This window comes from Calypte anna, chromosome 28, assembly GCF_003957555.1.
Source record: "Calypte anna isolate BGI_N300 chromosome 28, bCalAnn1_v1.p, whole genome shotgun sequence".
NCBI lineage: Eukaryota > Metazoa > Chordata > Aves > Apodiformes > Trochilidae > Calypte > Calypte anna.
Window position 1 is genome coordinate 3,870,334 of NC_044273.1, and position 26,958 is coordinate 3,897,291.

Genomic DNA, 26,958 nt, shown 5'->3' on the forward strand with positions numbered 1-26,958 from the left:
TGCATGTGCCAAGGTTTGCAGGGCTCGGCAGAGATGAGGAGCATGGCAGCACCATTCAAATCAAATCCCAGCCCTGGGGAGCAGGTGAAGGAGCTCCTGCTCTTCCTGCACGTTGCTGGCATGCTGAGGCTGATCCAAATCCTCTTGGGGAATGATGGAGCCACCACAGGAGTGTCCCAGCTCCCAGTTGGACTTTCCGGGTCCCTGCCAGGTTCTTGGGATGGAGAAGAGTGAATCTCCAGCACCCTGGACACAAACAGGGAGTGAGAGTGGAAAAATACAAGAGGATTGCTCAGGAGCCTGCTGAGCCAAGGATGGGGAAGGGGCCAAACCAGCATGGGGGTGTTGGGAGCTAGAGCATTGCTCTGGGCACACACTGGAGGAGCCCAACACCCAGGCAGGGCAGGGGGCTCCAGGGGGGTTGAATCCTGCTGAGAAGCAGAGCTGGTTGAGGGGCCCAGTTAATCCCAGTGCAGTGTGGGACTGGGCGCAGGGTGGAACTGGGTGCCTGTGGGGCCGTGAAGAGAGAGGAGAGAGTGTTCCTGCTCTGAGATCCTGAGATCCCAGCTGCCACGTGAGCTGCACGGCTCTGGAGAAGGGGAAGCAGAAAGAGAGCGCCAGGCAACATCTGGCAACAGCTGGGTTGAAAGAATTTATTTCCAACAAAAGTTCCCCAACAAAAAGTGGTACAAAAAGACTCATCAGAGACAAGAGTGGTCGTTACAAAAGTGTTCACAAATACAAAAAATAAAATAAAACCAAAAATCATCTGAGCAACCCCCAGGGAGCACGGCCCCAGCGTGGACTCTACGGTCTCGGCTTTGGTCACACCTGGGGAGGGTTTGCTCAGTGAGGGAATGCAAAGGTCCTCAGCACCCAAATTCTGCAGAGCCCCTGGCATGCTCAAGCAGTCCTTGCTCCAACACCCAGCTCACTGGTTCCCACCCCAGTGAGCACAGGTTGCTGCTGTGTCACCACCACACTGAGGCCACTGACTCCTCTAGGGGTTAAGGAGCAAGCCCATGCTGGACTCCTGACCCTGACGGACTCCATTTCAACTCCACATCTCCCATCAGCATTTGTGGAAGCCACCAGCCTCTGAACAGGCTTCCTTCCCATCTCCTTGGCCACCAAGGAGATGCCAGACCCACAGTTCCAACCCCCTGTGGCAGTACCATGAAGCTGGGGGTAAGGGTTTTCAGCCTCATTGTGGTGGACACCTCAGCACATTGGGCAGGTTTGGTGCTGACACACAGGAATCAGCTTTCTTGTTCTTGGTAAATAGCACCAAAATGCTGCTGTGGGCTCATAAATCCATTCCCCAAGTCCTCGGCCCTTAAAACAGCCCAAGGGAGCCCTGAGTTTTGGTACACTACCCCAAATCATTCCCCCTGGAGGCATCACCAGGCTCGTGGCAAAGGTTATCAGCAGTGGATGAAGTCCCTGCTTCATCTGGCCAGAAAAAAGCTTTTGATTTCCTTAGGGAACTGCAATCCTGGTGAGCTGCTGCAGCAGAAGGGCTGCACCTGCCTCCCCACAGGACTCAAACCCCAGCAGATTAAAATATTCTCAAGAAATTCCAAGAAATACCTCCAAGCTCCTGTTTTCCACTCCAGGAGTGACCAGAGCACAGCTCCTGCGGGTGAGGGGAGAACAAACCTCCTCCTCTTTGTACCCCGAAACCCTGGGGCAGTTCTTGACCTTTCTCCTCCTGCCCAAGCACACGCAGAGCTGCTCCACACCACGGGGTCCCACATCTTCTCCTCCCATGCACAAGTCCTTGACACCAAGCTGGGTGTCAACCCGTGGGACAGTCACAAGAGGAGCTGAGCACGGTGGACAGAGCCGGGGGGGCTCGGCACTGCGGGAGCTTCGCAGCCACCATAGAACCCATTTCCAGCCCAAAGTGCTGCAAGGGTGAAAGCTTTCATCCCAAGGGGATGTCACCCCTGATATCCCAAGGGGATGTCACCACACTGACAACCACATCCCAGGCTCTTCTCTCAACAGGTCATGCAGCGCGGACGGATGTCAGCTGAAGGGGGGTTGGGATCGATCTGCAAAGCCAAGTTGAGAGTCAAGAACTTCAGAAGTGAGAACATCCCAGCCTGGTCTCACCAGCCCACCCAGCCCAGGGGGATTTGGTACCTCTGAATACAGAGGAGGTGGTCGGAAGCGAAATTCCTGGATGTAGGCAAAGAAAGGACCTTCCAGGATGCCACCGAGTTCGCTGCGGCACGGCGGGGCCAGGCTCTGCTCGGCCTCTGGGCTGGACACGACTGCTGAGTATTCAGGAGGAGCTGAAGGGAGGAGAGAACCCTCAGGGAACAGCAAACTCCATACATAGGAGACAGAAAAAAGCCTCAAATCCACCATTTCCCCAACCCTCCCAATTCGATGGGGAAGGAACCCAGGAGATGCAGCACCACAACCCCCCCAAAAAATTAAGTTAAAAAAGCAAAAGCTGGTCCTGGAGCAAGAGAGGAGGTTGAGAATTTGCTCCGACCCTCTCTGCCCACAGAAGGGTGCAGCATCCAGACAGCTCCCAGGGGAGGGAGAGGCTCACCCTCTGGCTGCTCCGGGATGGTGCTGAGCCAGTCCAGGTTGACGCTGTACTGGCTGCTGACGCTGGATGTGCGGCTCCCGAAGGGATGGAGGGGGATGGTTCCAATGACAAGTGGCAGTTCAAGGAGCAGCTTGGACGTCCCAGGAATATCCACACAAACCTGCAGACAGGAGACAGCAGGGAAGCTTTACTGGTGGTGTTTCCCCCAGGCTGGAGGGGCAGGTATGTCCCCAAAGCACTGGCTAGGAGGGATTTTTTGCATGGAATCATTATTGAAGGGTTTGTGTTGGAGGGACCTTCAAGCTCATCCAGTTCCAACCCTCCTGGCATGGGCAGGGACACCTTCCACTAGACCAGGTTGCTCCAAACCCCATCCAACCTGACCTTCAACACTGCCAGGGATGAGGCAAGCAATTCTGGCAGTGGGATGGAAAGGGAGAGGAAGGGAAGCACCAACCGTGCACTGAGCAATGCTCCTAGGGAGGTCCCCTCACCTTCAGGGAATATTCCACCTGGATGATGCGGCACTGGAGGATAGATGGACCCACTGGGGGGATCTTCAGGGCCCGCCCGTGCCACACTTCCCTCTTCCCAGCTGCGATGGAGTCACCCACAATGGTGGTCACCACTGCTTTCTTCTGCTTCTTGGTGCCCCGAGCGATGAAGGTCTGAGTCTGGACGATGGCCGCCTTGGGCACCACCGCTCGGCTTGTGCCGTTGTCGATCTCAGCAAAGATAGGGATGACCTCGCCTGCCAAAAGACACAAACAGGGATGATGGAAGAGGGGAAAAGGAGCCCGGTCCTACCCCAAGCAGCTCCTGCAGGGGATCACCAATGTTGCTGATGCTTTCTGTCTGGTTTTGGAGCCTGTCCCCAAGAGGCTGCCCGCGGCACGTGGACACACTAAAGTGCTCCCACTGATTTTTGTGCCAAAATTCAAGAGCCCAGTGACCCCAAAAAGTGACCCCAAGAACACACTGAACCCAAAGCCCTTCTGCTGGGGTCTACTCCCCCACCCTCCAGAGGTGGCTCACCTGGGGTGTAGCCTTTTCGGTCAATCTTGGCAGTCACAGAAACCTGGCCACGGTTGCAGTACCAAGCACGAGCAAGTTTCTCCTTAGCACCAGCCTGGGGAGCCTGAAGAAAAGGAAATATTTCAAGTATTTTGTAACAAAGGATGAAACTGAAAGCAAGCACCTCCCTGGCACTGAGAACCTGCCAGGGGAACATCAGCAACAGCTTCAGGATCTGATGCAAGATGTTGTTGCAATACATGAAAGTCTTCAAAAACTCAAGAGCATCGGATGATCTCTGCCCAGCCCTGGGAACACCAGAGGGCACAATTACAGGGGACAAATATTCTATCTGAAACCCAACCCTGCGCTGCAATGCCCGAGCAGGGGCAGACACCTTCCCCCTGGGCTTCCCGGGGCAGTTTTGGGTCTTGTTGCCCTGAGGTGGAGCAGGAGGAGCTCACCAGCAGTGCAGGTGTGTTGATGTCGATGGGTTCAATCACTGTGAACTCCTTCTTCACCTTCTTGACTGTTGCCCAGGGTCTGTGCAGTTTGGCTTTCACCCAGTAGCGCACACTGCCGTGCTTCCCCTCGAAGGAGGTGGCCAGGGTCCTGGGGAGGAGCAAGGAGCAAATGAGAAAGGTTTCTCTGCCTGAAGGTGGGTTCTGAGGTGGTCTTTGAGCTCCCAGGGTCTGTATCGGTCACCAAGAGGCACCCACTTTGTATCAGGGTAACAAAAAGATGTCCACTTACTCAGGGAGCTGGAAGGTGAAGGGGAACTCGTGCCTCCCCGCCTGCAGGATGGTGACTTCACCATTGTCTGTGGGCAAAACAGATTCCTGAAGATTATTTCCCTCCTCCAGATCTTCCTCCCCGGGAAAATCGGTGGCTGCACAGTACCCCCTGGTACAGTACCCAAAAAAAAAAGGTACCCAGGATGTACAGCACCCCAAAACATACCCAGGATGTACAGCACCCAGCAAAAGAGCAGTGGGATGGCACAGGAATATTTCTGTCAGGGTCTGGCTGCAGCAGCAGTGACACAGCTGTGACACCAGAGCAGGGTGCCAGGTCCTCTCTGCTCTCCACGTGTCCCCAAGCATGTACGACCTGGGCAGCTTCCCTGGGTGGGCTCTGCTCACCCTATAGACACCCCCAGGGTTTGCACCCCCATCCTGCCTGCACATGCACCCAGACCCCATCCTGCCCAGATCCTAGGGCACCTAGGCACCCAGATTTCAGCTTGAGAGGGGGGTATCATGCACCCAAATTTCAGGCAGGGTGTCTCAGACACCCAGATTTCAGCCGAGGGGTTTCATGCACCCAGAAGCTGGGTGTCCCACACACCCAGGTTTCAGACAGCTGGGGTGTCTGCAGCACCCCCTGCTCTAAGTGTCCCATGCACCCTGATTTCAACCGGGGGTTTTCATGCACCCAGCAGCCAGGGGGTGTTCCAAGGCACCCAGATTTCAGCCGTGGGGGGGTAGGGGGGGGTAGATTATCAGCAGCCAAGGGGGTCCAAAGCTGCCCCATACACCCCAATATTCACCCCCCGCGGTCTCTGGTGCACCCACGCCCCTACTCCTGGAGCCACCCCCCATGGGTGCCGTACCTGTGGGTGCCACCAACGTGTCGTGATGATTAAGAAACTCCACCCGGTCGCTGTAGCTTTGCGTGTAGGCTGTGCTGGAGCCAGCGCTGCGGGATTCGGTCCAGTGAACGCGGGCAGCGCCCATCGCCCGCAGCCTCAGGGCTCCGAGCCTCGCTGCCGCCGCCAGCTCCAGCACCACCCTCCCCGACACCGTTTGCCCGGGATTAAAGCCAACCGGACCATCCCTTTCCGTACCTTCTAGCACGATTACAAAACGTTTCAAACGATCGAAAATCATGGCGAGGAAACAACAAAAAAAACAAAACAAAAAAAAACCCCGAAACCACAAAACCCCCAAAACCTCCCGACTTCAACCTCTCCCCGCCCGCCGCTGGTTTTAAGCGACCGGAGCTCCCGGGGGCGGCCCCGGTGGGGCGGGGCGGGACGGGACGGGGCGGCCCCATCGGGCTCTGCAAAACAAGGCATGGAGCATGTGCAGGACGGCCCCCCGCACCTCTTCGGCTCCGTGGGTCACCCACAGGAGGCCCACGCAACCCACGGAGGCGGGAAGGAGTGGGAGGGTGATGGCTCCTAAGGGTGCGTGTCCCATCCCAGCGTCTCCCTTCACACCTTGATGTCACCCCCAGGGGTGTCTGGATAGTGGCATCCGCTGGAATGTGTCCCCAAGAAGGATCAGCCTTTGGTGACCACACAGGGGACACTGTTGGTCCCCCAAACACCCCCATCCTGCTGTCCCATCCCACCCATAGCCCTGACTGGTGCCTATCCCATCCCAGCATGGTCCTCCTGCCACCCCAGGAGGTGTCTGGACTGTGCCACCCACACGAACGTGTCCCAGGGGACCAGGACCTGAGCAGCCCCAGGGTCACCACGCAGGGCACAGGCATGTGAGCGCTCCCATCACCACCCATTGCTCAGTGCCCCACACCCTGAACCCCCCCACGCCACCCTCCCGTGCTGCTGTCCCATCTCAGCTACATCCTTCCTTTCCCAGGATTCTGAACAGGCTGCAACTGGATCTGGGCTCCCGACGTGGCCAACTGGCACAGGAAGGAAAAGCTGGTCTGGGACACGGCTTCCCTTACTTCTAAGAAATCAAGGCCTGGCTCTGGTTCAGCTTGTGCAACCCCAGAGGGAGGCAGGCAGGTTGTTAACCAGGCCAGTGCTGGTTTTCCAGCACCTCGTGCCAAAGTTTGCATGGAGTGGCTTCAAATCCCAGGAGCAAATCAAAGCCCAGGAGAAAATCATTCCTGTGGGGGGAGGGCACGGGTTGGGGGGTGGCACTGGGGTAAAAGCACCCAAATTGATGATTCCCAGGGTGGGCATCACCACAAGCAGTGCCCCAAGAGCACAGAAGCAATCATAGAATTGTTCTGGTTGGAAATGACTTTTAAGGTCATGGAAGTCCAACCATAACCCAACTCTACCAACCATTCACCCAGCTCTGCCCGTGGTGCTAATCCATGGCCCTCAGCACCACATTCCACAGCTTCTGAACACCTCCAGGGATGGGGATTCCACCCCCTCTCTGGGCAGTCTGTTTCTGTGTTTGATAACCCTGCCAGTGAAGAAGTTTCTTCTCCTCTCCAATCTAAACCTCCCCTTGCACAACTTGAGGCTCTTTCCTCTTGTCCTGTTGCTTGTTCCTTGGGAGCAGAAGCTCCAACCTCCTCTCAGGGGGTTGCAGAGAGCCACAAGCTCTCTCCTCAGCCTCCTTTGCTCCAGGATCAACACCCCCAGGTTCCTCAGCTGCTCCTCAGAAGTTCTCCAGACCCTTCTCTTTGTTCTCCAGATCTTTCCCCAGCTTCGTTGCTCTTCTCTGGACATGCTCCAGTCCTTCTTGTCATGAGGGGCCCAAAATTGATCCCAAGATTCAAGGTGTGGCCTCGTCAGTGCCCAGCACAGGAGCACCATCCCTGCCCTGGTCCTGCTGGCCACACCAGTGCTGATGAGATGTTGGCAACGAGAGGAGAAAGGGATCTACCCCTGCCCCAAAAGGGTTAATGGAACTTTAGAAACCTCCACTTTCATCCTGATTGTCACAGCTGTGGAGCACCAAAGCTCTCCACCCCATGCACAGGCTGGAGACAAGACAAAAGAGGCCTTCAAAAAATGTTACTTGGAATTTGGCCACTGAAATGTTGAGGATTTTTTTGAGTTGCTCCCAGCCATGCTGGGCAGGATCTGCTGTGCTGAGTGGGGTTGATCTCAGTCACCGAAAATGAGCTGGGCTGAAGCCTTGCAAAGCTTGAGTTGTCACCAAGGGCTGACTGGGATTATTTGTCTCCTTCCCCGAGGGATGGGGACGGGGTTTGGGTTTGTGTACGTGACCATTTGTTGCCACAAGCAAACATGAACCCTGGGAAGGGAACCCAACAACAATGGGAGAGGAGGAAGGCAAGCATGTCACAGGAGTTTAGGGGTGATGCCAGCTCTGGGAAGGTGCCTGGTGTCCCCCCAGAGATCCATGGTGACATTAGAGGTGGGGGGGGTCTCAAGAGGAGATGGAGTCTTGGGCAGACCCAGGCAGCTCCATCCTGCACTTGGCATGGGACCAGAATCCTGCACCCTGCCCATGGGACCAGAATATCCTGTGTCAGCTTCATGAGATGTCCACAGCCACCTCTTGTTTCTTCCATGTGGGATGGGAAAACCCTCTCTGACCTCTTTGGGACCCCAGAACCAGGAGGAAGTCTCCTCCAAGAGCTTTCCATTCCAGAATGCTCCTGGGTTCCCAATCCCAACTTAACACCCAGGCCAGGCTGGTGCAGAAAAGATCTCCAACTCTTCAGCCCCATCTAGAGTCTGGCCAGGCTTAAGATGTGGTCTCAAGAGCAACTGACACCACTGCTGGGACCTGGTGGGTTCTTCCCACTGGCCCTGGAGCCACAAAAAGGGTCCTGGAAAGCCAGAGAGAGGAGAATGCAAGAAGTAACAAGGTGAGAGAGCAGCTGTACCCTGACCCAAAATGGGGACAAGATGGGACCATGAAGGAGCCTTGCAGAAGCTCACACTTGTGTACCAACCTTCCATCCCTGCAGGATCTGGGAGTGTTGTGTGCAAGGATTAAGGTGTTGGTCAAGTCCACCCCACGAGGGGACAAGATGTGCTCTTACCCACATGCTCCAACTCTCCTGGTTATCTCCATAAAAATAAAATGGCATCCAGAGGTTTGCCCCTTACCAGGGCAGGATTCCAGGCCTCTGGGAGGTGTTGTGGGATCCTGGGACAGAAAGAAGCACTGCACAAAAAGCATTTCTTTTTCCTAGGGCTCTCTTGCAACTCCAGAAGAGCCCAGGGCCTGCCTTGTCCTTGCCCATTAAACTCAAATCTTTTCCTCTTTTCCTGCTCCCTGAAATGATTACACAATTTCATGGACTCATGGAATGGTTTGGGTTGGAAGGGACCTTAAAGCTCACCCAGTGCCACCCCCTGCCATGGGCAGGGACACCTCCCACCAGCCCAGGATGCTCCATCCCAACCTTCACCTTCCAGGGATGGGGCAGCCACAGCTTCTCTGGGCAGCCTGGGCCAGGGGCTCATTCCTCTTATACCAAAGAATTTCTTCCTTACATTTTAGCCTAAATCTCCCCCTAAAGGCCCACGGAATGGCTCTGCCATGCAGTCTGAACATCCTTCTGCCCCTCTTGTTTCTTGTCTTGCAGCACAGCACCCAGTGGTGCCAGCGCTCAGCACCCTGCCAGGAAACTGCAGATAAAGCCAAGGGGGGAGCAGAAGGGAGAGCTCTTATCTCTGCCTCCCTTCCCTCCTCTGCTGCCTCGTTTCCATGGCAAACCCCTGCGTTTTTCAAACAACAAGCAGACACGCTTGAGCTCATGGAGAAGCAGCAAGGAGAGAGAAGTCACTGGGGTTTTGGTATGGTGGCATGAGAGGATGGCATCAGGAAGGTTCAACTCCTCCAGTGCAGGGTAAGGGACAGAAACCACCAGCTCTAAGCCCCAGGAGTGCAGGGTGCTGGTGAAGATACGGTTCCTCCTGGCTGAGGACCTTTCTCCAGATGGCTCCAGGGGCTCCTGTCCTACCACAATCCCAGCAGCACAATCCAAAGGTGCTCATGGCAGCTTGTGGTTTCCCTATAGGCACTCACTGCAAGGATAATGGGGAATAAAACTCACCCTGTGACCTTACAGCTTATGTGGACATCCCCCAAACATTCCAAGTGCTCAGGACCTTCTCTGCTGGAGCTCAGGGCAAGGGCTTGTCCCGTGTCCTTCATTGTAATTGCAATGGCAAAGGGAGCATCCTTAGGCACAGCAGGGAAGAGCCACAGCCAAAAGACAGAAACTCCAGAATAATGCAAGTGTTTGGAGCAGATGGCAAGGTAAAGTCATCCAGAAATGGAGGATAAGGCCCTCCAGTGCAGTCTAGAGATGGGAACACCTCCAGGAAGGCAGCTCAGGTCCTCATTCCACCACTCATTTCCTTCTGCAACCACTCTGTCTGCCAGCTAGGGCTGGCACCACTTTCTAAGCTACACAATTAAATAACCTCAGTGTGAGTGATGTCCCATGGCCACTTCCAGGGCAGGGTTGGCACTGTCACACAGGCCATACCAAGGTCATCAAAATCAGGACAAGGAGGAGAAAAAGCCACAGAGCTGTGTTTGTAACACTGCCATTGGAGGGGAGGGTAAAAGCCAGGCATTTTCATCAGGAAAGACAAAGTTACTGGGGGGAGGGATGGCTGTGATGTCCCATGTCCCTCAGCTCTGGATCATTTCATCCCAAGAGCACAAGGAATTCAAGAAGCAGAGGTAAGCAACGGGCCAGCTGGGCACACGGGTCCGGCGTCAGGAAACCAAACCCAAATATTTACTGAACTCCTAAGTGCTCTTTCCACACTTGTGAACAGACACTTCTGTTTGCACTTCCCTGGGCAAACAGACCAAAACCCACAAGGCTCTCATGCCCCCCAGCCCCCAGCTTGCAGGCAACCTCCTCAAAACCAGCAGCAGGGAGACCCTTGGCAAAGCCGAGGTCTCCTGAAGGACAACACTGCCTAGGGCAGATGTTCTCCTGGACCTGGAGGGATCCTCCTGGAGGGGACACCAGCAGCCCAGGGGGGTCCCACCCCAGCACCCTGCAGCAGAGCTTACCGGGGATGAGCCAGGAGCGACGGTGCAGGAAGGTCTGGTAGGCTGTGTAGTCCCTGTAGACGGTGTTGAGCCCCACGCTGAGGCTCTCCAACCAGTGAACTGTGGCACGACCCTGAGCCAACACTTCCAGGGCCCTGATGCTCAGGGTCCCACGCAGCTCCAGCCTGACGTGGCCCCTCAGCAGCTCCCCACTGCCCCAGGCTCCCTCCTGCTCCAACTCCACCGACAAACTCCGCAGCCATCCTGGGCGCTGCATCGCTTCCAGCCCTGAAGGTCCTCCAGGGAAAGGAGGAAAGAGCAAAGGCTGCAGTAGAGAAACCCCTAATTTATCCCAACCCCTCTAATTTATCCCAACCCCTTCCCTGGCCCAACCCTGTGGGTCTAATCCTGGCCAGGGTTGGCCTCAGCCCTGGTTTTGGTGGCGATGCTTTGGTGTTGACCTCATGCACGTGAGGCTGACGCCGGGACGGGCCCGTGGAGATGAGTGACGTGGGGTTTGTCTTTTTTTTTTTTTTAAAAGCCAATGGAGAAATAACGTGAGTTCATCTTATCTCTGAGTCACAGGCACTGTCAGGGTACAAGTGGGACGTGCTGGTGGCTCCGTAGCAGGGAGGGGATGTCATGCCAGCAGATTTCCACGTCACTGTGGGGAATCAAAGGAAGGCTGTTTGGCTTCCCTGGTCAGGTATTCCGGGGACATTGCTGGAAAAGGAGTTCAGAAAGGAAAGGCTCTCATCCCAAAAGCCAGTTTTACTTCCTGTGTCTGCATGTCACGTTGAAATCCACGTGGGAAAGAAAGTGGAGGATCACAGGGGCCATCCAGCCACTGGTGTCACCAGCAGGTGATGTTCACCATCTACTCCTGAGGGGTGGCACAGGTGGCAGTGCCACCTCAGGGTGGCATCAAAGTAATGGAGTGGCCTTGTAGCAGAGGCAAGTCCCTGTCACTGTCCCAGATGATGCAGCCAGGGTGTTTAAATGGAAGTGTTTGCAGTGAACCTGTTGCCAGGCAGTGAGGTGAGGCTCCTGTGTGGATTTGCAAGACTTGAGTATCTGGCTGCTTTCACCAAGAACTGTCCTTTTCCTGAGAGAATCACATGCCAAGAGGAAAGAGGGGAGGGTTGTGGGTGCAGCCAGACTCCTGTGAACTGAACCCATCAGCTTCAAGAGGCTGAGAGGAGCTCATGAAGCAGCAGCAGTGGCTGATCCTGCTCCCTTTGCCCCCAGCCTGATCCCTCTTCAAAATCCCTCTATCCCAGAGGGAGTGCAAGCTCAGCATTCAGGAGACTCACGTGAGTTATCAACCAACAAAAATAAAAGGCTCACCTCCAGGAAAACAGCCCAGTCATCAGAAGCTGGGGTAGAGCTGCCACGCTGCCCGGCTGCTCACTGACCTTTGGTTTCAGGCCTTGACACCAAAATCCAAACAAAAAAGAAGGGAATATTCCAGCCCTGACAGTGCCTCTCCCTTTGCTTCTCATCTCTGAGCTTTCCCCTGTCCCTCCTGCTTCCTCCAACCCCAGGGCCTGCTGAGAGGCACCCAGTGGGTCTCACAAACCAGAGATGTGTCACCTGGGTCTTTGGCTAATGCCCCAGTGTTTATTTTTGCTGTCACAACACCTGTTTGTGTCCTTGTTCAACTTGTGAAATAAACATTCCCTGTAAGAACACACACAGGAGCCAAGAGCAAGGCACCAGGATGGCCAACAGGTAACACAACAGTCCACAGTGCAACAAGTTCTGGATGGTCATCAAAGAAGGGAGAAGATCAAGGGGCAAAGTGCACTTTCCTCTGGGGACAATATCTTTTCAGGGTCCCCAGTGGGACACAGCTCACTTGGCAGTCTCCCTTTTGGATTTCTGCTGGTCCTCTGTACTTGGGGGTGAACTCATCTTTGTGCTCTGTCCTGAAGAGGCCTTGAGTCTTCCAGGGCAGCCCCAGGTGTGAACATTTGATCTGAGGAGAGAGAAGAGCTTCCAGCAGATGGGGACAGGGCTGAGGAAGAGGCAGGTGGCAACAGGGCATCTGGCAGCTCCTACATGTGAGCCCTGGGTGGCTCCCTGACATGAATTTACCCTGTCTGCATGCCTCTAGCCATGCCAGTTTTTCTCTTCCAACCCTCTGCAGGGGACCAGAATCCCCTTCCCCCTCCCTCCAATGTTCCTTGGCTTAGGGGCTTGGTTTTCTGTCCTCCTGCTCTTTTCAATGATTTTTCTCAGCTACTACTCTGCTCCCCAGAGAGCAGTTACTTGCAGAGAGGATTTGATGTGTGGCTGTCCCTTCTCACGTGGCTCAAGGGCACACACCAAAACTGATGATGCTTTCCTTGGTATAATCCTGCTTCCCCAGTCCTCCCCGTGGTAAATCCAAATTCAGGCTGTACCTGCTGTAGCACATCTTCAGAGAGCTGTTGTTTCTGCAGTCTGTGTGGGACCAGCATGGCCTGTGTGGTGGTGACAGGACTTTCATCTGCTGACAGATGGAAGTGAAATAAAAAGTAAATCCAAGCCAGGAAATCTTTGCAGTTTGATTTGCACTCACAAATCTGAAGAGCACAAGACAGGCTTTGCTATCAGCACTTTGCTGCAAGCCTTGGCCCAGGCAGAAAACAATTCTCAGGGTGAGGAGGTAAATGGAAAAAAACCAACCCAAGAAACCCACACAGCACTTACAGGAATATCACTCCATATGCTAGTTATGGAGCTGCTCCAGAAGTCTGGGGCCAAGGGAAAGACCAATTCAACTGTGATCTGTTCCACATTTAGTCAAACACATGGCTTAAAACCAGAAAACACTGTAGGAAGGGACCTTGCTCAGCAGCAGAGTGCTGGCCACCAGAAACAGGAAGGCACGTCAGAGGAGGATTATGGTAATGCTTTCCACCACCAGCTCTAACCACATCCCTTCCTGAGGCTGCACAAGCACAGCTTTGGATCAAAATCCTCTCCTTCCTCCCAAATCCAAAAGCAAAACAACTTCTAAAAACAAGGGGAAAAGATCAGGCCACTGGATCACGTCCCAGAAATCATTTATGGCACCTGAATACACTGCACATTGCAGGGAATGTCCCAGAGCACCAGGCACCACTGTCCCTTGCACAGAGGTAGGAGAACCCCAGCAGGCTCTGCCTGGCACCACAACATCCTGAGCAACGGGGCCTTACTGTGGTAGTTGAAGGGGATGTGGCTCTCGTGGTGGCTCTTGCTGTCTGCTGTCACCCTCTGGCTCTGCTCAGGGGGGCTGTAGTCTGCCTGTTGTGTTGTGCTGAAGAAACAGGAGTGTTTGTCACCCAGGCAGATGCTGCTTTGATGTCCCTGTGGCTTTGGTGTGAGGTTGTACCTGTCAGGCTGGAGAAGACAAGAGCTGCTTGCACAGCAACAGACTGGGAAAGGCACCTTGTTACACAGCCCAGAGCAGGGAGAAGGGCCAGCAGCATCAGTTTGAGTGGTGTACATAAAACCAGAGAGGTCTCCAGCAGAGAAACACCTGCACAGCAGAGCTGAGAACAAACCTTGGGGTAGGAGAGCTGTGTTGTAGTCGTTCTTGCCAAGGCCTGAATTCTCTCAGGATCTTCATCACCTCTGGGGATGGATGAGGCGTATTTGTCTGGATGGACAATAGTGACAGGCTCTGGGAAGAGTGAGAATGAAGGATGTCAGAGCACTCCAGTGTCTGAACAGTTCACAGCTACAGAAGCCTTCCCCTCGTGCAAGAAGTCACAGGAACTAATTCAGCTACTGAACCTTCTGGGAAAGTGGAGTGGGGGTGAAACAGCCTCACAGGGATGACGCCGAGTACATAAAAACTACAAAGTCCTAAATACAAAACTATTTATGAGTGCAACTGTCTTTATCCATAATTAGATCCCTAAAACCTGGTGATTAAACTTACTGTACACCCCAGCAGTGGTCTGTCCACATTGCCTGTGAATCACAGCCGTACCTTACCTGGGTTGTGTGCTGGGAAATGCTCTGATGTCGAGGTGGAGAATCTGGTGCAACCATCCCCCAGCTGCAGGTTGGTGTGGTGGACCTGGGAGGCAGCAAGTTCCTTATCATAGGCTCTGCAAGAAACCAGATTAATGACCTGCTTAATTAGCAAAGTTGATCAGAAAGAGCAGGTCCTGGGGATACCCATCATGTTCTCCTCCCCTTACCTGTACGACCCCTTCTCGGGAGCATCGTAGGAGTATTTCTGCTCACTGATGGAGTCACTGATTCTGGGATCCCCAAATTTAATGGCAGACACGTGCTGAAGGGAAGCCAAGAGAGCTAGAGAACAGCTACTTAGAGCCCCATCCCTTTGTTTCCCCTCTCTGTCCTGCCATCCATCTGGTTTTCACAGATCCCACACCTTTCAGTGTGGGAATGTGCTGCCCTTCAGCTGTGTCCTGGTCTTCCCCAGAGTCCTGCCGTTACCTTTTCACCTGGCTTTGTAGTTGGATTCCATTCACCCTTAAATGCTTCTTGGTAAGAAGTGTTGTAAGAGGGCTGTGCACTCCTTGGAATAGTGGGGAAGCATCCTGCCAAACAGAGAGAGGAAAAAAACAACGGTGTTATTTCCAAAAATGCTCTTTCTGCCCTCGTGAGGAAACAGAAGATATGGAAGCTGCAATCTCCAGCCTCTTCAAGTATTTTAGTACTCCTGAATCTCTTTTTTACACTGAAACAACAAATTGACCCCAGGGGGAGTTAAGTAAGGCTGCAGAAGGTGGCTGTGGTGCACAAGGTGACAGCTTTGGTGCAAAAACTGCAGCAGCTGAGCAGGCAGCAAGCGTAGCAGAGAGCTGGAAAGGAGAAAGTGGCAGCAGTTAGGTCATTAACCTGTCTTATGAGCATCAGATCGATTTTACTCAGCTATAAAAAGAGAAAAGTAAAATATCCAAATGGTTCCAACAGCTCTGGATGCTCAGTGTCACTTCCCAGGTGCCCAGGGGAAGGTCTGTGGGGGATGGAGGGGTCTGTAGAGCAGCTCACCCTGGGGTGAGGGCCTGACCAGGGGCTGGAGCTCGGGTGCTGGGTAGGAGAGGCTGTAAACAGACGGAGGGAGCTTTATTTTCTCTCTGTCTCCACAAGGAATGTTGTCTTTCTGGGCGGTGGGCAGAGGGGGTCTGTGCAGGGAGCCATGGGGCCAGGGGAAGCTGTCCCTCATGGTCGAGTTGAGGACACGGATGCGGGGGTCTGCGTGCATGCGGACACCCGGCTGCAGGGGCAGAGCTGGGGTCACTGGCTGGAGAGGCTTCTCTGGATAAGCCAGGCGAGTTTCCGAGCAGGTTTCCCCGCTGTCCTCCTGAGCCCGGCTCAGCACCTGCCCTTTGGGGGGTTGTGGGGCCGGGGCCGGCCTGTAAAACCCCCAGATCGGGGGAAAGTGGATGTGAGACAACGGCCGAAGGGCGCCTCCCGGCACCCCGCGCTCAGCCCCCAGCTGGATGTGGGACGCCTTAAGGAAGTCGCTCCCTTGCAAGGGGGCCGGGATAACCGGCACGGCGCTCCCCTCCACGGCGCTGCCCGCCATTGCTCAACAGGCTTCAGCCGGGCCGCTAGGCCGCGTCGCCATGGCGACGAGACCGCCTCCTTCCCGTCGTGCCCCGCGCCGCGCCCCATCCCGGAAGCGTTGCTATGGCGGCGGACGCGCTCCGCGGCCTGGTGGCCGCACTCGAGAGTTACCGCGGGCGCGACCGGGTGGTGAGTGACGGGAACGGCCCGGTGGGGCCATGTCCTGCCGGTACCGCCGGGCTCTCACCGGGCTGTGCCTCCGCAGGTGCGCGCTCTCTGCTATGGCTGTCAGCTGGCGGGCGGAGCGCTGGCCGGGCCGCAGGAATCTCCGACCGGGCTGCCCGGGGGTCTCTTGGCCGCCTCGGCCCAGCTGAGCGCCTGCCGCACGGCCCTGCGCCTCTTGGATGACTTCGCCATGCTCAGCTACAGCTGCGGCTACGGGTTGGGCCCTAAGGTGAGCGCAGAGCAGGCCGGGGGGCACTGCCAGCCCCCTCCCCAGCCGTGCTCCAGGTGCCGTGGTGTGACTTCCCTGTTCCCTGCAGGATGAGGATGGGCTGGTGCGGGGGCTCTCGGTGCTCTGCAACTTGGCCAACCAGCTGTACTACCCCTGCGAGCACGTGGCGTGGGCAGCTGACGTGGGCATCATCCGGGGGGAATCTCGGAAGTGGTGGGTGCTGAGCACGGTGTTCTGGGCCCTTTCCCTGCTCGTGGGGATCCTGAGGTAAGGCTGGAGCTGGGCAGGGAGGGAGAGGAACTGGGAAGGAAGCAGCTTCCCTGGAATCGGGTGAAAATGAAGGAGCCTCTCGGGGGCAGAAGGGTGTTCGTCCTCATGGGTGTGCTTAATGGTCATGGAAAGCTTCCCTGTCACTGAGCACAGGGTCACCCTGGGGGGAAAAGACCTTCAAGATCACTGAGTCCCATCAAGACCTGACCTATCCCTAAACACTGCTCCTAAATCCCTCCAGGGATGGTGACTCCACCTCTGCCCTGGTCACCCTTTCCATGAAGAAATTCTTCTTGACATCCAACCCAGCTCTGCCCTGGTGCAGCTTGAGGCCATTACCTCTCCTCCCATCACTTTTAACTTCACTTTACAACCTCCTGGAAGCAGAGAGCAAGACAGTCTCCCCTCAGCCCCCTCTTCTCCAGGCCAAACCACCCCAGCTCCTTCAGCCACTCCTCACTTGTGCTCCAAACTCTTCCTCAGCTTTGGATGTGACAGGAGAAATAATTCTGTTCTTTGCAGATCACTGAGAGTCTTGTTCCAGTTGAGGAGAAAGCTGAGGCAGCACAAGGGGTATGATTTCCCTCCTTGGCTAACCTGAACCCAGACAGATCTCCTCGTTTGGGAGCTGCCACAAATCCTGCTGGGCTCCCAATGATCTCCCACTTGCTTCCAACAGGACATCCTCAGCTCAGAGCCAAAAGGAGGTGATGAAAGGCCAGGTGAAGGCTGAAGTTCTGAGCATCCTTGCAGACGTGGCAGATCTCTCCAATGCCATTCACTGGCTGCCTCCTGGGTTTCTTTGGGCTGGCTGCTTTCCTCCGTGGTTAGTAGGCCTGCTGGGAACCATATCCTCCCTGATTGGTATCTACCAAGCATCTAGAGGAGGAAATTAAACTGTAATCAAGCTTCAAAGAGCCTGATTTTCACATGGTTAAAAACATCTTCAGTGAGGCAGGGTGTATTTTAGCTCTCCTGGGTGTCACTGGCTGTAATTCCACACAGCTGGGACTGGAGCCAAGATGTTGATTACAGAGAGGATTGTTTGCAATTAACATTTTTCTATCACTCTTCATCAGAGAAATCTTTCAGGTGAATGTTGGGAAAAATCAGGACTGGTAAAAAAAAGAGGAGGAAAAAGGCACTTCCACCCTTCCTTCTTGTATCCCAAAAGACAAACACAACCCTCCAGTCACAGGAACCATCAGAAAATCAGCACTAGGAGGAGAAACACCCAGAGCTGTGGCACACAAACCTCCCAAGGGACAAATCCAGGCTTTGTGCTTGTCCCTCTTCTGCCCCAGGGAGGTGCCAGGTACTGTGGGAGCTTCCCCATGGGATGGTTTGAGCCCAGAGGTGAAGTGGTGACATTGTGCCCATTGTGGAGGAGAGGGGGAAGCAGCTGTACACGGTGCCTTGGGAAGCTTTCTGCCTGTCTGTGTGCTCTTTTTAAGGAGAAACACTGGAAGTTGAGAGTTCCTGGTTAAAACAAAGCCTCCGTCTGTGCCTTTACGGAATGCCAGCGGGTGGAGCTCTTCCACCGGGCTCTGGCAGCAGCCAAAGGACTTTTTTTTTTTCTTTTTTCTTTTTTTTTAATTATTTTAAATTTTTCTTTAAAGAAAGCAACAACTTTACTAATCACCTTTCAAAGGACCAATCAACCCGATGCCAAGATGAGTTTTACACTTCTGTTTCTAGGCGGTGCCACGAATAAAGGAGACAAATGCTTCAAAGGTGGCCTTAAGAGTGATCATTCCTCCTGATAACACAGCAAGAGTTCTTTATCTGCTTCCAGAGAGCTCCAAACGGTGCTGAGGTGACAGAAACCAGTTGTGCTGTGCAGGCTGCAGCTCCCAAGCTCTTTCCAGCCTTCCATCTCCCAAAATTCTTCCCAGCACCTGACTGCCCACTGTGGAAAAGCACCTTCAGGACAGGGTTCTGCCCCAGCTCTGGGTTCTGGTGGAGCAGGATTGAACCCACCACGCTTGCTCTCTTTTTTTGTGGTGTTGTTTTTGGCACAGACATGGGGAAACCACCTTCTGCCTGTGTTGTAAGAGCAGCCTGAGGCCTTGATCCTCATTCTCCTTTGCAGTGTCCTTGCTGTTTATCTGGACCTTGGCCCTGCAGAGCTCCAGCTCGGTTGCAGCAGACGCCTTCCTGTCTGTGCTCAGCTTTTGGTGTCAGATTTACAGGTTTTGGTACAACTCGGAGTGTGGGCAAGTGTTATCTGGGAAAAGACTGCTTGTTTTTTGCTCTGCCTTTGTGTCTGAGCAAGCTGAGCACGGGGAGTCCTGCGTAGGTACAGCTGTAGCTCTGCTCCTGTCACCATCTGCTGTGGCTCCTGGGGGTGTTTTTAAATAAAAAAAACCAGATTCTGTCACTTTGAACTTCATTAAACCATTCCTTCCAAACATGCATGGGACAAGGTGTGACTGTAGTGATTAAACCCCCCCCAGTACATCCACCTCTGATGTCAAGTTAGTAAAACCAAACCATTTTTTACACAGCCTGTGAAGCAGCCTCAGTGCCTTTGCTTCAGCCACCTTCTTCACCAAGTAACTTGAACTGGTGGCTGGTGGAGCATGAAAATCTCTGAAACGTGCCAAAATAAAGCAAAATCTGGTCACTGAGAGTTTCTCGACCTTGTTTTGGTGCCAGCCAGCAGTGTTTAAGCAGCAGTGGTGGCTGCTGCCCATGTTCACACAACCCCTCAGCCAGGGCTGACCTCACCCTCCCTAAATCTGCTTGGTTTTGGGTTTTTTTCTTCTCTGTGCTACCATCAGCCCTGCTCACCTCCTGCTTTACCCCACACAGGGAAACATTTGCTGAGCAGGGCTGTGCTCGGCCCGGCCCTGACCTCCCTGTGTCAGCAAGTCGCGATTATCACCGGAGAGCCAGCAGCTGATGGCGGCTCCCAGACCGGCTCCATTTGTAGAACCGGTGACCGCACCACCGGGCTGGATAACACTTTTTTCGTCTTCCCGAACCTTGCTGCGGGAAGAACGAGCGGTACCGGTTCCGGGGGAGCGACGGATGGGCCACGGAAGGAGTGTGGGGGGGGGGTAACCGGGGCCACGCTGCCGCCCGGCGCGGAGGAGGTGAATGGGCTGCGCGTGCGTAGGGGCGGCTCTGCCTCACCATTCACAAAGAACGAGCGGAGGGCGCTGATTGGCTGATCCGCCGCGAGGGGGCGGGGCCAGCGGCGGGGAGCGGCGCGGACGGCGGGACCGGAGTGAGCACCGGGACACCGGGGAGCAACGGAGCGAGCACCGGGATCGCGGGGAGAACCGCAGAGAGCCCGGGCCAGGTGCGGAATCGCGGGGTAAGGAGCCGCGGGCAGCACCGGGAGCGCTCATTGACCCCCGGGATACCGCGGGGCCCTTCGGTCCCAGACCGCCCGGTGCCCCGCTCCGGTGGGCGCAAGGCGAGCCCCGCTGCCGCCTCTCCCTTCCCGGCCGGACCCCGCGTCCCATCGCCGTAGCTCCCCCCAAGCGTGGCCTCTGCTGCATCCCCGCCGGTCTAGGGGCTTTCTCAGTGCTGACTCTCCGGTTTTCCCCCTGGCAGATTCCAGCACCATGTCGGTCAGCAGCCACGAGAACCGCAAATCCCGCTCGAGCTCCGGCTCCATGAACATCCATCTCTTCCACAAACCGGGCCACGCCGACAGCCTCCTCACCCACCTCAACCTGCTCCGCAAGCGGCACCTCTTCACCGACGTGGTGTTGAGAGCCGGGAACCAGACCTTCCACTGCCACCGAGCCGTCCTGGCCTCCTGCAGCCGCTACTTCGAGGCCATGTTCAGCGGGGGCCTGAAGGAGAGCAGAGACGCCGAAGTGAACTTCCACGATTCCCTCCACCCCGAGGTGCTGGAGCTGCTGTTGGATTACGCTTACTCGGCCCGGGTGCTGATTAACGAGGAGAACGCCGAGTCCTTACTGGAGGCTGGGGACATGTTGCAGTTTCAGGATATTCGGGACGCTTCGGCTGATTTTTTGGAGAAGAATCTCTACCCGGGGAACTGTCTGAACATGCTGCTGCTGTCCGATGCCCACTGCTGCCAGCGGCTGCTGGAGCTCTCCTGGAGGATGGCCTTGGCCAACTTCACCTCCCTCTGCAAGACTGAAGATTTCCTCCGACTGCCCAAGGACAAACTGCTGGAGCTGGTGGAGAGCGAAGAGCTGGAGGTAGAGGATGAGACCTTGGTCTACGAAGCTGTCATAGGTTGGATCCGCTACGATTTACCCCAACGCCACGGGGATCTTCCTGAGCTGCTCCGCTCCGTCCGCCTGGCGCTGCTGCCAGAGTCCTACCTGAGGAAAGAAGTGGCCTGTGAGAAGCTGGTGACCAGCCACAAGCTGGGCGAGGAGATCGTGGCCGACGCCGTCCGATGCAAAATGAAGATCCTGCAGAACGACGGCCTGGTGACTGGGTGCTGTGCCAGACCCCGCAAAGTCAGCCAGGCCCTGCTGCTGCTGGGTGGTCAGACCTTCATGTGTGACAAGATTTATGTGCTGGATCACAAAACCAGCGAGATCATTCCCCGGGCTGACATCCCCAGCCCTCGCAAAGAGTGCAGCGCCTGCGCCATCGGCTGCAAGGTGTACATCACTGGGGGGAAAGGCTCCGAGAATGGGGCTTCCAAAGACGTTTGGGTTTATGACACCCTCCACGACGAGTGGGCCAAAGCTGCTCCCATGCTGGTGGCAAGGTTTGGCCATGGCTCAGCGGAGCTGGACCACTGTCTGTACGTGGTAGGAGGTCACACGGCCGTCAGCGGTGCCTTCCCGGCCTCTCCCTCCGTCTCCCTCAAGCAAGTGGAACACTACGACCCGCAGCTGGACAAATGGTCCTTGGTGGCTCCTCTCCGAGAAGGCGTCAGCAACGCCGCCGTGGTGGGTGCCAAGATGAAGCTGTTTGTTTTTGGTGGCACCAGCGCCAACCAGGAGAAGCTGCCCAAGGTGCAGTGCTTTGATCCCGGGCAGAACCGCTGGACGGTGCCCACCAGCTGTCCCCAACCCTGGCGGTACACGGCCGCCACCGTGGTGGGCGACCACGTCATGGTCATCGGGGGGGACACGGAGTTCTCCGCCAGCTCCGCTTACCGCTTCCACAGTGACACCTACCAGTGGTCCAAATTTGGGGACGTCACCGCCAAGCGCATCAGCTGCCGTGCTGTCACCTCGGGCAACAGGCTCTACGTGGTGGGAGGCTACTGCGGGGCTCAGCGCTGCAAAACCCTGGACTGCTACGACCCCTCCTCTGACACCTGGCGCAGCGTCACCACCGTCCCCTACTCCCTCATCCCCTCTGCCTTCGTCAGCACCTGGAAGTACCTTTCTGCTTGAGTCACCTGAAGAACCTGGAAGGTAAATTGTCATGGGTCAAGCGAGAGCTTCTCGGAATGTCCAGCGATAGGATGAAGGGAAATGGCTTTAAACTGAAGGACAAGAGGTTTAGAGTTGATCTTGGGATGAAGTTGTTTAGTACCAGGGTGCTGAGACTCTGGAACAGACTGCCCAGAGAAGCTGTGGCTGCCCCCTCCCTGGAAGTCTTCAAGGCCAGGCTGGATAAGGCCTTGAGCAACCTGGATGAGAGGCATCCCTGTCTGTGGCAGGGGGGTTGGAGGAGATGATCTCTAAGGTCCCTTCCAACCTAAGACACTCATAAAATCACAGAATGGGTTGGAAGGGACCTTCAAGATCACCCAGTTCCAACCCCCTGCATGAGCAGGGACACCTCCCACTAATCCAGGGTGCTCAAAGCCCCATCCAACCTGACCATTCCACGATGCTTTGATGATTTTGTGCTGGGATAAACCCCAAGGGGCAGATGCTGGTGGAGACCCAGACTGGAGTTGTCCTAGAGACCAACCCTGTGCCAACCTCAGCTCCAGGAACGTGCTTCAAGCTGGGAGTCTGGGATCTAAAACCCTGCAAGAGAGAGAGAGAGAGAGAGAAAAAGAGGTCTCTTTAGGTGCTGAAATGCTGTGGGCAGATTAGTATAAATAACAAGATACTTAACCTGGCATCCCAGCCTTTCCACTGAGTCTTGGCCTATGCAAAGATTTTGGGGAATGCTGGCTGGGAGGAGGATTGGGTGTCCCTGGTACAGACAGGAGCTGGGATAGACCCGGCGGTGCCAGGGGGGGGCCTGGCTGCTGCTTTTAGCTCAGCCTCCTCCTCCTGGTGCCACGGTTAATCTGTTAGTGGCACCCAAATGTCTTGTGGGACATGAGGGCTGGGAGCTGGTGCCAGAACAAGATTAAAGTTGGGATTTAGTCCCAGAATGGTTGGTAATTGCATTTGTAAGACAAACCCTGTCTACATATAAACACAGGGTTTCTCCACTTCTAATTATTCTCTGGTGTCCCTTTCATGCCATGTCTTTCCTGTTCCACTTCTGTTACAAAATTGCAACTGGAATGAAATTTTTCTAAAAGGTTCTTGGCAGGAAAGATGCAAGAAATCACAGATCCCTGCAGGATTTTAATTTTTTTTTTCTTTTCCCTTTGCCAAGAGGTCCTACTACCCAAGTGAGCTGTTTTAATACAATACAATATCCTGTGACACCTACAGACAATTTCTGGATGGAGAGGGAAATCAGCAGCTCCAGGACAGCAGCATTTGAGGGGCTGAGGCCCAGGGAGTGTTCTGGGGTTTGTTGTACACTGCTCTCACAATCCTTTTGTTCTCTGTATTACAGGGTTCTCACCAGATTTTGCCTTTACTGAGGAACCAGAGACAAGACATGGGAGCTTCTCCTCCTCCTCCCAGCAAGCCTGGGACCTGTCCTGGATGCCAGCTCTCATGTGGATTGTGGTGGCACCAACACAGCTTTGAACCCTTCTGCAAAGCCCCATTGTTCAGAGCAGGGAGGGAACATGCACAGAGGGACCTCCTCGGGCTGGCAGCTTCTGCTGTCCCTTCAGACAGCAAAAGGTTTCCAAGTTTTCATCTAAGTTGTGAGATCTCAGAGCAGGAAACAGAGGAACTTTCTGAAAACAATTTTTTTTTTCTTTTTTTACTTCTTACATTGAGTATTTTGTTTTAAGTGGTATTTACTGAGAAGGACAGAGGACACTCCAATGGAACTGGCAGCAGGCTCTGGACCATGCTGGTGCCTGCTGGGATGTGGAATGCAGGCAGCACCAGAGGCACTTCCCTGAAATGTCTTAACACGTGACAGTACTTTGCCCATGGGCTGGTTCTGTACCCTTTTTTTTTTATTATTCAGCAGTTGTGTGTGTTTATTACTCAGCCTGGAGCTGCTTTAATAAATCTGAATGAAACCTCTCGTGTCCCTTGCCTGCTCTGTGTGCTTTAGCTGCAAGTTTTCCCAGCTTACTCTTGAGAGAATGTTTAGCAAACCACCAAAGAGCATTCCCTGCTTGAGCCCAAATCTCCATCGAGGGCTCAGACCTTGCTTTATATTTGTAACAAGGGACTAAGGAAAGCTCAGGTCTTGTCCTGCCTGCTAGCTTTGGAGGACACACAAACCTGCTTAAAAATTCCAAAGATTTAGCTTCTTTCTGCCCTTACCTGGTCATCCTCCATGGAGCTGGATTTTCTCCATGCCAAAAAGACCAAAGGGAATTGCTGCCACTTCTCTTCCCAGCTGCAGGTGATGGTGGGGGCTGTGGTTGGGAAGGAAAAGTTCTGCTAGAGGTGGGAGGTACAAGACAGGGATCAGCACAGTCACAGGAAACAGGCACGAAGGTGCAACCAACTGTCTCACCACAGGAGCATGGTTTGGGTGTGATCCATTATTCAGAGTTAAATAAATCAATGTCACAACCCTTCCTAGCTGCTAGTATAGGCAAGAACTGGCAAGACTGGAAGGAAGAAAGCTGCCCTGCTGCTGGTGGCTGAAGAAGATAAACTGATTTCATTTCCCTCCTGGTTTTTGATGCCTCTGCCCTTTTCAGCACCCCAGGCTGGGTCTTTTTTTGTTTTTTTTTTTTGCTTGCCCTTGCTGTGCCACCTTGCTGTGTCCCCCCCTGCAAACCCAGCCTGCAGCTCCACAGCCAGCAGCATCAAATCACAGAGTCATTTAGTTAGAAAAGATCTTTAAGATCAAGTCCAACCACCCATCCAGCAGCTGGAGTGTGGGGCAGCTCCCAGCTGGGCTCTGCCTCACACACACAGACAGGCACACGAGTTTGCAGCCCAGGGACAGTCCCAGCCCAGGGACAGTCCCAGCCCAGGGCACAGCTGGGATTAGAAGCCAGCAGGGCAAATAGAATCCAAGGATGTCAGGTTGGAAGGAACCTCAAGGATCACCTGGTCCAACCCTTCTTCTATTCTCATTTAGATGAGATGTCTCAGCATCCCATGGAGCTGAGACTTCAAACTTTCCAGCGTCAGGGAATTCACCACTTCCCCTGGGAGATCATTCCAACATCTCCATCCCTGCTGGCAAGCAGGAAGCTGCTTCACCTTTTCTACACCTCCTGCTATTCCTGAGGGTCGGACTTTGCTCAGCAAGCCAGAGGAGTGGAGGTTTCACTCAGGGCCACTTGAGCAGCAGCTGTTTTCCTTTGTGCTGCCAAGCACTTCAGGTTGGCTCCCAGCCACATCCGCCTTCTGCACCAGGGACAAAGTTGTTCCCAGCACCACAGGGCTCTGCCTCCTGCTCCTGGGATGTTACCCGAGCCAGCAGAGCAAGCAGCCCAGCTGCTGAGGCCCTTTGCAAGAGGCTGGGAATTGATTCTTTCTTCCAAACCATCCTTACAGCTCAGCACCTCCTAGGGAAAACCAGCACTTCCAGCACACCTGGGCTTGGCTGCTCCGCCGGGGCTCCCAGAGCTGCATTTCAGCCTCCTTCACCTGGCAGAAAGTTCTTCCAGCTCCACCTTCTCCTGGCAGGAACCACCCAGCACAGTAGGGAGAACTCCTGGGGAAAAAACAAGACACCTTTTTTTTTTTCCTCTGGCATGCTTGATGCCCTCCCAGCAGACCTGTTCTCCCAGTCTGACATTTCCATGCATTGATCCGATCACTACTTTGATGCTGGGACCAGAAAATTGAGGCCAACTGGGCTGCAGGTGTGTTGGGTTTAGAGGTTAATTTGGTTACCAGGATAGAAATCCCCCTGAATTAATACAATAAATTTAGAAGCTCAACCCCAGAACTCTCCTAGCCAGGAATCTGCACCCCTCCAGCTGCAGGAGAGCCAGACCCCAGCCCACAAGCACATCTGGGAGAGGCCACAAGCAGGGGCATCACTGGGCTCCAAGTCAAACCACTCCAAGAGTGTCATCACTCTCCCATGGGATGTTCTCCTTCTCACACAAAGCCTACAAGCCCCCCATGGTCAGAAAAATACAGAATCCCACTGACCCACCTCTCTCCTAGCCACAAGATGTACAGCCAGCATTGATTTTAAGGGAACTACACTAGTTTTTTTGCTTTCCTGGGTTCCTACAGCTCAGCTCAGCCAAGGCAGCATGCAGAACTTCTCCCTTCTCTACTGGGGATGGCAACTACTGTTAACTGCAAAAAAAAATTAAACAAAATGAACATAGCAGCAACTGAGAAATACCCTTTTTCTGGCTAAGATTGGATACAGATCAAGCAGATGTGAATGGTACTGCCACCCCATCTGTGCCAATGTAACCCACAGGGCAAAGAAGGCACCAACCATCCACAGAGTGATTCTGTCCCTGACTTCTGATGGTTTAGAAGGAACAAAGGACATGACCCCCAAACCTGTCTGAAACCTCCTGAAAATCTGCCTGGGCTGGCCTCAGGTCTGCTCTGACTCTGGAGAGAAACACCTACAGGGTGCTGCTCCATGAGGGTTCCTCATGTTCCTAAGGAAACAATTCCCACTCTGCCTGAGCCTCTGGTGCCTGTGACACTGTCACTGAGCCAGGGACCACGCCTGGCACCCCACAGCACTGCCAGCTCCAAGAGGCTTTGGGCTTTTATCCTCTTGCCAGGTCCCCTGGGTGCAAAAGATGGAAGCAATGCCACCACCACTCAAGGATGGGCCCCACATCCCTGGGGCTGCTGAGCCTTGGGCTGAGCTGAGAAATGAAACCGGATTTGAGTCATGGGACTGAGGAAAGGGAAAGGCAGCAGACAGCACATTCCCACTGAGCCAATATCCTTTGTGCCTGTTTGTCCTCCAGCATCTGGCTGGCTGATGGATCTCAGCTGCACGCCTGGGAACCATCAGCCCTGTCTCAGCCACATGAAAGAGGAAGGTTGAAGCAGAAAGCTTGGTCATTGCCTATGGCCTCTGAATGATTCATCCCAAGAGCAAGAATGTGGTTTGGGTTTCGGGTTAATTAGCTCCAGATTTGAAAGAGAGACAAGGGCAGGGTGGAGGAGCTGCTGGGAGATTGGGATGAGCAAGTGAAGAGCTCTGAAGGCACCGCCACCCCCATGAACCCTGCAGAAGGTGGCTCAGGGCTCAGCCCTCTGGAT

At 54.5% G+C, this 26,958-nt stretch overlaps 3 protein-coding genes across 9 annotated transcripts; 2 read left to right on the forward strand and 1 right to left on the reverse strand.

Moving 5' to 3' along the window:
- Positions 1–638: 638 nt before the first annotated feature.
- On the reverse strand, positions 639–15,839 carry ARRDC2 (arrestin domain containing 2). Of its 4 annotated transcripts, XM_030466221.1 has the most exons (13): positions 15,286–15,839; positions 14,728–14,831; positions 14,466–14,560; positions 14,257–14,372; positions 13,821–13,939; positions 13,473–13,656; positions 4,334–4,400; positions 4,045–4,192; positions 3,602–3,704; positions 3,061–3,317; positions 2,567–2,726; positions 2,149–2,300; positions 639–2,057 (listed from the first exon to the last, which is right to left on the reverse strand). In XM_030466221.1, the coding sequence occupies exons 1-13, from the start codon at positions 15,821–15,823 to the stop codon at positions 2,004–2,006; spliced, it is 2,097 nt and encodes a 698-aa protein (XP_030322081.1). In that variant the 5' UTR covers positions 15,824–15,839; the 3' UTR covers positions 639–2,003. The 4 variants fall into 4 exon arrangements, with proteins under 4 accessions (XP_030322081.1, XP_008499160.1, XP_008499159.1 ...); XM_008500938.2 differs by lacking the exons at positions 13,473–13,656; positions 13,821–13,939; positions 14,257–14,372; ... (1 more) ...; positions 14,728–14,831; positions 15,286–15,839 and adding an exon at positions 10,309–10,762; XM_008500937.2 differs by lacking the exons at positions 13,473–13,656; positions 13,821–13,939; positions 14,257–14,372; ... (1 more) ...; positions 14,728–14,831; positions 15,286–15,839 and adding an exon at positions 5,193–5,823.
- PEX11G (peroxisomal biogenesis factor 11 gamma) lies at positions 15,817–18,931 on the forward strand. Of its 3 annotated transcripts, XM_030466324.1 has the most exons (5): positions 15,817–15,993; positions 16,070–16,258; positions 16,347–16,525; positions 17,051–17,101; positions 17,208–18,931. In XM_030466324.1, exons 1-5 carry the CDS (start codon positions 15,928–15,930, stop codon positions 17,422–17,424), a joined length of 702 nt encoding a protein of 233 aa, XP_030322184.1. In that variant the 5' UTR covers positions 15,817–15,927; the 3' UTR covers positions 17,425–18,931. The 3 variants fall into 3 exon arrangements, with proteins under 3 accessions (XP_030322184.1, XP_030322185.1, XP_030322186.1); XM_030466325.1 differs by lacking the exon at positions 17,051–17,101; XM_030466326.1 differs by lacking the exon at positions 17,051–17,101 and having other exon boundaries at positions 18,324–18,931.
- A 796-nt stretch (positions 18,932–19,727) lies between these two features.
- Positions 19,728–23,809, forward strand: LOC103534937 (ectoderm-neural cortex protein 1). 2 transcript variants are annotated; one of them, XM_030466236.1, is made up of 3 exons: positions 19,728–19,835; positions 20,093–21,894; positions 23,231–23,809. In XM_030466236.1, the coding sequence occupies exon 2, from the start codon at positions 20,104–20,106 to the stop codon at positions 21,871–21,873; it is 1,770 nt and encodes a 589-aa protein (XP_030322096.1). In that variant the 5' UTR covers positions 19,728–19,835; positions 20,093–20,103; the 3' UTR covers positions 21,874–21,894; positions 23,231–23,809. The 2 variants fall into 2 exon arrangements, with proteins under 2 accessions (XP_030322096.1, XP_030322095.1); XM_030466235.1 differs by having other exon boundaries at positions 19,770–19,850; positions 23,231–23,746.
- The last annotated feature ends 3,149 nt before the right edge of the window (positions 23,810–26,958 follow it).

Bases quoted from the DNA above. Each gene is read 5' to 3' on its own strand.
- ARRDC2 (XM_030466221.1), bottom strand. From the start codon at position 15,823: ATGGCGGGCAGCGCCGTGGAGGGGAGCGCCGTGCCGGTTATCCCGGCC. The intron at 4,193-4,333 runs GTAAGTGGACAT...GCTCCTCCCCAG, and splicing joins TTCACCTTCCAGCTCCCTGA to GACCCTGGCCACCTCCTTCG. The intron at 2,301-2,566 runs GTGAGCCTCTCC...TCCTCCCTTCAG, and splicing joins CATCCCGGAGCAGCCAGAGG to CTCCTCCTGAATACTCAGCA.
- LOC103534937 (XM_030466236.1), top strand. From the start codon at position 20,104: ATGTCGGTCAGCAGCCACGAGAACCGCAAATCCCGCTCGAGCTCCGGC.
- PEX11G (XM_030466324.1), top strand. From the start codon at position 15,928: ATGGCGGCGGACGCGCTCCGCGGCCTGGTGGCCGCACTCGAGAGTTAC. The intron at 15,994-16,069 runs GTGAGTGACGGG...GTGCCTCCGCAG, and splicing joins ACCGCGGGCGCGACCGGGTG to GTGCGCGCTCTCTGCTATGG. The intron at 16,259-16,346 runs GTGAGCGCAGAG...TGTTCCCTGCAG, and splicing joins GCTACGGGTTGGGCCCTAAG to GATGAGGATGGGCTGGTGCG.